Source organism: Girardinichthys multiradiatus, chromosome 11, assembly GCF_021462225.1.
Source record: "Girardinichthys multiradiatus isolate DD_20200921_A chromosome 11, DD_fGirMul_XY1, whole genome shotgun sequence".
Lineage (NCBI taxonomy): Eukaryota > Metazoa > Chordata > Actinopteri > Cyprinodontiformes > Goodeidae > Girardinichthys > Girardinichthys multiradiatus.
Window position 1 is genome coordinate 4,322,924 of NC_061804.1, and position 9,919 is coordinate 4,332,842.

Consider the following 9,919-nt stretch of genomic DNA (forward strand, 5'->3'; position numbering starts at 1 on the left):
CTAATTTTGTAAGATAGGAATTTTGGGTTTTCATGAGCTGTATGCCAAAATCATCCGTATTAAGACAATAAAAGACCTGAAATATTTCAGTTAGTGTGCAATGAATCTAAAATATATGAATGTTAAATTTTCATCATGACATTATGGAAAATAATGAACTTTATCACAATATGCTAATGTTTTAAGAAGGACCTGTATATGGTAAATGAGTTGATGCATATAGAGTGGTCTGTTGAATAAAAGCAGCAGTAATGTATGAACAAGAGTAAAAGCTGTTGCTGCTATAACCATTTAATGTTTTAACTGTTACATAAGATGAAAGAAAAATAGCAGTAGGTTTAAAAATAGGATCAAAACTAAAAATAGTTATTATTAAAGGTTTAGGGTGTTGTGATATTAAAGGTTTCTCTTATGATGAGTAATTTGCTTGTGATTGTTTCAAATTATGACCATTAATCAGCATGTTATTTAAAATGTTGAGCACCTCAATTTTGTGTTTGTTGTTATACAGACTGATTTTTGATAGATTCAGACTGATTCATTTGTTAACATTAAAGTAAATTTACATGGTTTTATCATTTTATTTTATATTATAAAAATATGTAATCATTTTTTGATGTAATAGAGATTGCTTCTTGGAAATGGAGTAATTGTCCTTTAAATTGATTTTTATATATTCAGACTGATTTGTAACTACATGGTTTAATATCATCTAGATATTATATTATATTATATTATATTATGTTTTTAAGCTATTTTAATTTCAATTTTATCCATACACATAGCTTTGGGTATATAATGAATTTATAAGGAGTTGTCATATCCATAACAAACACCAGAGGGTATCAAGATACTTTAAAAGTGAAACAATAGTGCCTTACAGCTTTAGCCACTGAAGTGTCGTCGTTACTCATCATGTTTTTAACTACATCATGTGTTCCCTCACTGTTTTTATTTAAGGCATTACTTGTTGTCATTGTTACAAAAATGATATGTGTGCTGTGATTTTTTACTCCAGCCTAGGGAATGAGGAGGTCCTCACAGATGGGAAAATTAGAGTGTCTTATCTTTTGATCTTGTTAAACTAGGTAGTTCGTTTTAAATGAAAAAATATTTGATTTGTATGAGAATTGGGATGTCCCTTAAAATGAAAGCTTTCTCATTACTACAAAAGCTTAGTAAAAGTCGCAAAAGAGCTTAACAAAGAGCTAATGGAGACGACAACCAAAACTCCTCCCCGGTAACTCTTATTGTTGCTGATCGGATTAAGTTTTGCTTTTTTAAAAGAGATAAATTTTCATATTATTGATCATGTTGCTCTTGTATACAAATGTAATTTACAAACTAAATAATAAGGTTTTTCACATTTTCTTCTTTTGAAATCAGTACAGCTTAAAATGAAAAATGTGAAATTAACAATAAAACATCTTGAAACTTTTTATCCTTTAATACAGACAAAATTTTAATAACCAGAGTGTTCTGGATTGTGGTAACTCTTTGAAATAAGTCGAATACTTCTAAAGATCACCCGCTGGTGTCCAGTTTTATGGATTGTGAATAATCAAGTAAGACATCACATCAACAACAAAGAAAAAAGTTCAGAATGTTTTTTGACAAAATCTGTATAATAGTGCTGCGTCTTTAAATGTTAATTATATGTTTTGTTAAAAAAAAATATTCTTCTTAGACACTGGCATGCAGAAATAGGTGTGTCAATGGTGTGTTGACTTGTTTTTAGGATGTTTTGTCACTGTTCATGATCATTGACGCTGTAAACATGGGAACACGCCCATTCATTGTTGTCATCCATGCATTATTTAAAGTGTAGTATGGCTCCTGAATTTTAGTATGAGAATGAGGAGAACTAACCTCCAGGAACCACCTGAACATCAAAATGAAGCTGATCTTTTCTCTGACACTCACCTGGGCACTCTACAGCACAGGTAGCATTATTTCATATGTATTTTTGATTTCTTTCTAAAAGCAGAAAATAATGAAATTAGATTTTACATCTTTCTTTAGTTGTAATTGTTAATCATCTAGTTCAAGTAACAGTAATTATTTTTATTGTATAAAGTGTTTATTAATTACATCCAAACACATACATTTTTACCAACAGACTAGACATTTTTTGTATAAAATATCAGGCAAGTCAAGGTTGTGAAGTGTCGACTGATACGACTACATGTTTCCAGTTTCAACTAATTCTTCAGGCACCGCTGATCCATAAATTATTCCAATTATCAATAGCAATGTAATTGTTTCCTCAAAGTATAGAAAGGTTTATTTCTCCAATTTGGTTAAAACATTTTCTTCTATAAGCCTTTGGTGATAAATATGTATTTTTTCCAGAAATTGTTCAGTGACATGTTTGGTTTTCAGCATAGTTTTAGGCACATTGTTCTTTAGTTATTATTCTATCACTGACTTACTTGAAATACCACATTCCACAATTATATTCTTTGTCCTGTTACTCTTGGACTATTGCAACAAAAATATGTTTTGAAATTGACTCTCCCTAAAACCTTAAGGAACTTGAAACATTATATGAAAAATTGTGTAAATACCATATTTAAATTAAGTTACAACCAATCATGAGTTCTTTATTTGAAGTTATTTCCTTTGAAATGTAAAATTTCTAAAAACAATAGTCAGTGCTGAGTTTTTAAGCCTATAAGAAAATATTAAACAATTATTTTTTAACAACAACAGCAACAGCAGCAACTACCACAACTGCAGCACCAATCACCACAACAGCAGCACCATTCACCACAACTGTGTTACCACCCCCAACAACTGGAGCACCAACCACCACCACTGCTACAACCGCCACAACTGAAGTACCTACCAGCACATCTGGAACACCAACCACCACAACTGCAGCAGCAACAACCACAACTGCGACACCAACAACCACAACAGCAGCAGAAACTACTACAACTGCAGTACCACCCACAACTGCGACACCAACCACCACAACTGCAGCACCAACCACCACAACTGCGGCAGCAACAACCAACACCGCAGAAACTACCACCACAACCGCAGCACCAACAACTGCAGCACCAACAACCACAACTGTACCACCAACCACCACAACTGCAGCACCAACCACCAAAAGTACAACAGCAACCACCACACCTGCAGCACATTCCACCACAACACCACCACCCACCACAACTGCAGCACCAACCACCACAACTGCAGCAGCAACAACCACAACCGCAGCACCAACAACAACAACTGAAGCATCAACAACCACAACTGCAGCACTAACCACCTCAATTACAGCACCAACCACCACAAGTGCGGCAGACACCACCACAACTGCAGCACCATCCACCACAACCCCACCACCCACCACAACTGCAGCACCAACCACCACAACTGCGGCAGCAACAACCAACACCGTAGAACCTACCATAACAACCTCAGCACCAACAACTGGAGCACCAACAACCACAACTGTAGCACCAACAACTACAACTGAAGCACCAACAACTACAACTGAAGCAACAACCACCACAACTGCAGAACCAACCACCACAAGTGCGGCAGCAACCACCACAACCGCAGCAACAACAACTACAACTGAAGCATCAACAACCACAACTGCAGCACCAACCACCACAAGTGCGACAGCAACCCCAACAACTGCAGCATATTCCTCCACAACACCACCACCCACCACAACTGCAGCACCAACCACCACAACTGCAGCAGCAACAACCACAACTGCAGCAGCAACAACCACAACCACAGCACCAACAACAACAACTGAAGCATCAAAAACCACAACTCCAGTAACAACCGCAACACCAACAACCACTACAGCAGCAGCAACAACTACAACTACGGCAGCAACCACTACAACTGCAGCACCCACCACCACAACTTCAACACCAACAACTACAGCATCAACAACCACAACTGCAGCACCAACAACCACAGCACAAACCACCATAACAGAGGCAGAGACAACCACAACCGCAGCACTTACCACCACAAATCCAATAACAACCGCAACACCAACAACCACAACTGCGGCAGCAACAACCACAACTGCGGCACCAAACACCACAACCACAGCACCAACCACCACAACTGCGGCACCAACAACCACAACCACAGCACCAACCACCACAACAGAGGCAGCAACAACCACAACCGCAGCACTTACCACCACAACTGCAGTAACAACCGCAACACCAACAACCACAACTGCGGCAGCAACAACCACAACTGCGGCACCCACCACCACAACTGCAACACCAACAACCACAACTGCAACACCAACAACTACAACTACAGCACCAACAACCACAACTTCAGCACCAACAACCACAACCACAGCACCAACCACCACAACAGAGGCAGCAACAACCACAACCGCAGCACTTACCACCACAACTGCAGTAACAACCGCAACACCAACAACCACAACAGCGGCAGCAACAACCACAACTGCAGCAGCAACAACCACAACTGCGGCAGCAACAACCACAACTGCAGCACCCACCACCACAACTGCAGCACCAACAACTACAACTTCAGCACCAACAACCAACACCGCACATCCTACCACAACAACCGCAGCACCAACAACTGCAGCACCAACCACCACAACTGTAGTACCAACCACCACAACTGCGGCACCAACCACCACAACCCCACCACCCACCACAACTGTAGCACCAACCACCACAACTGCAGCACCATCCACCACAACCCCACCACCCACCACAACTGCAGCACCAACCACCACAAGTGTGGCAGCAACCACCACAACCGCAGCACCAACAACTACAACTGCAGCACCAACCACCACAAGTGTGGCAGCAACCACCACAACCGCAGCACCAACAACTACAACTGAAGCATCAACAACCACAACTGCAGCACATACCACCACAAGTGTGACAGCAACCACCACAACTGCAGCACATTCCACCACAACACCACCACCCACCACAACTGCAGCACCAACCACCACACCTGCAGCAGCAACAACCACAACTGCAGCAGCAACAACCACAACTGCAGCACCAACAACTACAACTTCAGCACCAACAACCAACACCGCACATCCTACCACAACAACCGCAGCACCAACAACTGCAGCACCAACAACCACAACCCCACCACCCACCACAACTGTAGCACCAACCACCACAACTGCAGCACCATCCACCACAACCCCACCACCCACCACAACCGCAGCACCAACCACCACAACTGCAGCACCATCCACCACAAGTGCGGCAGCAACCACCACAACCGCAGCACATTCCACCACAACACCACCACCCACCACAACTGCAGCACCACCCACCACAACTGCAGCACCAACCACCACAGCTGGAGCACCATCCACCACAACACCACCACCCACCACAACTGCAGCACCAACCACCACAACTGCAGCAGCAACAACTACAACTACGGCAGCAACCACTACAACTGCAGCACCCACCACCACAACTTCAACACCAACAACTACAGCATCAACAACCACAACTGCAGCACCAACAACCACAGCACAAACCACCATAACAGAGGCAGAGACAACCACAACCGCAGCACTTACCACCACAAATCCAATAACAACCGCAACACCAACAACCACAACTGCGGCAGCAACAACCACAACTGCGGCACCAACAACCACAATCACAGCACCAACCACCACAACTGCGGCACCAACAACCACAACCACAGCACCAACCACCACAACAGAGGCAGCAACAACCACAACCGCAGCACTTACCACCACAACTGCAGTAACAACCGCAACACCAACAACCACAACTGCAACACCAACAACTACAACTACAGCACCAACAACCACAACTTCAGCACCAACAACCACAACCACAGCACCAACCACCACAACAGAGGCAGCAACAACCACAACCGCAGCACTTACCACCACACCAACTGCAACACCAACAACCACAACTGCAACACCAACAACTACAACTACAGCACCAACAACCACAACTTCAGCACCAACAACCACAACCACAGCACCAACCACCACAACAGAGGCAGCAACAACCACAACCGCAGCACTTACCACCACAACTGCAGTAACAACCGCAACACCAACAACCACAACAGCGGCAGCAACAACCACAACTGCAGCAGCAACAACCACAACTGCGGCAGCAACAACCACAACTGCAGCACCCACCACCACAACTGCAGCACCAACAACTACAACTTCAGCACCAACAACCAACACCGCACATCCTACCACAACAACCGCAGCACCAACAACTGCAGCACCAACCACCACAACTGTAGTACCAACCACCACAACTGCGGCACCATCCACCACAACCCCACCACCCACCACAACTGTAGCACCAACCACCACAACTGCAGCACCATCCACCACAACCCCACCACCCACCACAACTGCAGCACCAACCACCACAACTGCAGCACCAACCACCACAAGTGCGGCAGCAACCACCACAACCGCAGCACCAACCACCACAAGTGTGGCAGCAACCACCACAACCGCAGCACCAACAACTACAACTGAAGCATCAACAACCACAACTGCAGCACATACCACCACAAGTGTGACAGCAACCACCACAACTGCAGCACATTCCACCACAACACCACCACCCACCACAACTGCAGCACCAACCACCACACCTGCAGCAGCAACAACCACAACTGCAGCAGCAACAACCACAACTGCAGCACCAACAACTACAACTTCAGCACCAACAACCAACACCGCACATCCTACCACAACAACCGCAGCACCAACAACTGCAGCACCAACAACCACAACCCCACCACCCACCACAACTGTAGCACCAACCACCACAACTGCAGCACCATCCACCACAACCCCACCACCCACCACAACCGCAGCACCAACCACCACAACTGCAGCACCATCCACCACAAGTGCGGCAGCAACCACCACAACCGCAGCACATTCCACCACAACACCACCACCCACCACAACTGCAGCACCACCCACCACAACTGCAGCACCAACCACCACAGCTGGAGCACCATCCACCACAACACCACCACCCACCACAACTGCAGCACCAACCACCACAACTGCAGCAGCAACAACTACAACTACGGCAGCAACCACTACAACTGCAGCACCCACCACCACAACTTCAACACCAACAACTACAGCATCAACAACCACAACTGCAGCACCAACAACCACAGCACAAACCACCATAACAGAGGCAGAGACAACCACAACCGCAGCACTTACCACCACAAATCCAATAACAACCGCAACACCAACAACCACAACTGCGGCAGCAACAACCACAACTGCGGCACCAACAACCACAATCACAGCACCAACCACCACAACTGCGGCACCAACAACCACAACCACAGCACCAACCACCACAACAGAGGCAGCAACAACCACAACCGCAGCACTTACCACCACAACTGCAGTAACAACCGCAACACCAACAACCACAACTGCAACACCAACAACTACAACTACAGCACCAACAACCACAACTTCAGCACCAACAACCACAACCACAGCACCAACCACCACAACAGAGGCAGCAACAACCACAACCGCAGCACTTACCACCACACCAACTGCAACACCAACAACCACAACTGCAGCACCAACAACCACAACTACAGCACCAACAACCACAACTTCAGCACCAACAACCACAACCACAGCACCAACCACCACAACAGAGGCAGCAACAACCACAACCGCAGCACTTACCACCACAACTGCAGTAACAACCGCAACACCAACAACCACAACAGCGGCAGCAACAACCACAACTGCAGCAGCAACAACCACAACTGCGGCAGCAACAACCACAACTGCAGCACCCACCACCACAACTGCAGCACCAACAACTACAACTTCAGCACCAACAACCAACACCGCACATCCTACCACAACAACCGCAGCACCAACAACTGCAGCACCAACCACCACAACTGTAGTACCAACCACCACAACTGCGGCACCATCCACCACAACCCCACCACCCACCACAACTGTAGCACCAACCACCACAACTGCAGCACCATCCACCACAACCCCACCACCCACCACAACTGCAGCACCAACCACCACAACTGCAGCACCAACCACCACAAGTGCGGCAGCAACCACCACAACCGCAGCACCAACAACTACAACTGCAGCACCAACCACCACAAGTGTGGCAGCAACCACCACAACCGCAGCACCAACAACTACAACTGAAGCATCAACAACCACAACTGCAGCACATACCACCACAAGTGTGACAGCAACCACCACAACTGCAGCACATTCCACCACAACACCACCACCCACCACAACTGCAGCACCAACCACCACACCTGCAGCAGCAACAACCACAACTGCAGCAGCAACAACCACAACTGCAGCACCAACAACTACAACTTCAGCACCAACAACCAACACCGCACATCCTACCACAACAACCGCAGCACCAACAACTGCAGCACCAACAACCACAACCCCACCACCCACCACCACTGTAGCACCAACCACCACAACTACAGCACCATCCACCACAACCCCACCACCCACCACAACCGCAGCACCAACCACCACAACTGCAGCACCATCCACCACAAGTGCGGCAGCAACCACCACAACCGCAGCACATTCCACCACAACACCACCACCCACCACAACTGCAGCACCAACCACCACAGCTGGAGCACCATCCACCACAACACCACCACCCACCACAACTGCAGCACCAACCACCACAACTGCAGCAGCAACAACCACAACTGCAGCAGCAACAACCACAACCACAGCACCAACAACAACAACTGAAGCATCAACAACCACAACTGCAGCACTTACCACCACAACTCCAGTAACAACTGCAACACCAACAACCACAACAGCGGCAGCAACAACTACAACCGCAGCACTTACCACCACAACTCCAGTAACAACTGCAACACCAACAACCACAACAGCAGCAGCAACAACCACAACTGCAGCAGCAACAACCACAACTGCAGCACCAACAACTACAACTTCAGCACCAACAACCAACAGCGCACATCCTACCACAACAACCGCAGCACCAACAACTGCAGCACCAACAACCACAACCCCACCACCCACCACAACTGTAGCACCAACCACCACAACTGTAGCACCATCCACCACAACCCCACCACCCACCACAACCGCATCACAAACCACCACAACTGCAGCACCATCCACCACAAGTGCGGCAGCAACCACCACAACCGAAGCACATTCCACCACAACACCACCACCCACCACAACTGCAACACCAACAACCACAACAGCGGCAGCACCAACCACAACTGCGGCAGCAACAACCACAACTGCGGCACCCACCACCACAACTGCAACACCAACAACTACAACTGCAGAACCAACAACCACAACTTCAGCACCAACAACCACAACCACAGCACAATCCACCACAACAGAGGCAGCAACAACCACAACCCCAGCACTTACCACCACAAATTCAATAACAACCGCAACACCAACAACCACAACAGTGGCACCCACCACCACAACTGCAGCACCAACAACCACAATTTCAGCACCAACAACCACAACCACAGCACCAACAACCACAACTTCAGCAACAACAACCAACACCGCAGAACCTACCACAACAACCGCAGCACCAACAACTGCAGCACCAACACCCACAACTGCAGAACCAACCATCACAAGTGCGGCAGCAACGACCACAACTGCAGCACCAACAACTACAATTGAAGCATCAACAACCACAACTGCAGCACCAACCACCACAAGTGCGACAGCAACCACCACAACTGCAGCACATTCAACCACAACACCAACACCCACCACAACTGCAGCACCAACCACCACAACTGCAGCAGCAAAAACCACAACTGCAGC

The 9,919-nt window shown here is 47.1% G+C and overlaps 1 protein-coding gene across 1 annotated transcript; it reads left to right on the forward strand.

Annotated features, from left to right (window-relative positions):
• Positions 1–1,854: 1,854 nt before the first annotated feature.
• LOC124876780 (mucin-5AC-like) lies at positions 1,855–8,245 on the forward strand. The gene is made up of 7 exons (XM_047379779.1): positions 1,855–1,943; positions 3,805–4,109; positions 5,413–6,122; positions 6,307–6,362; positions 6,464–6,504; positions 7,123–7,796; positions 8,138–8,245. The coding sequence occupies exons 1-7, from the start codon at positions 1,855–1,857 to the stop codon at positions 8,243–8,245; spliced, it is 1,983 nt and encodes a 660-aa protein (XP_047235735.1).
• Positions 8,246–9,919: the final 1,674 nt, after the last annotated feature.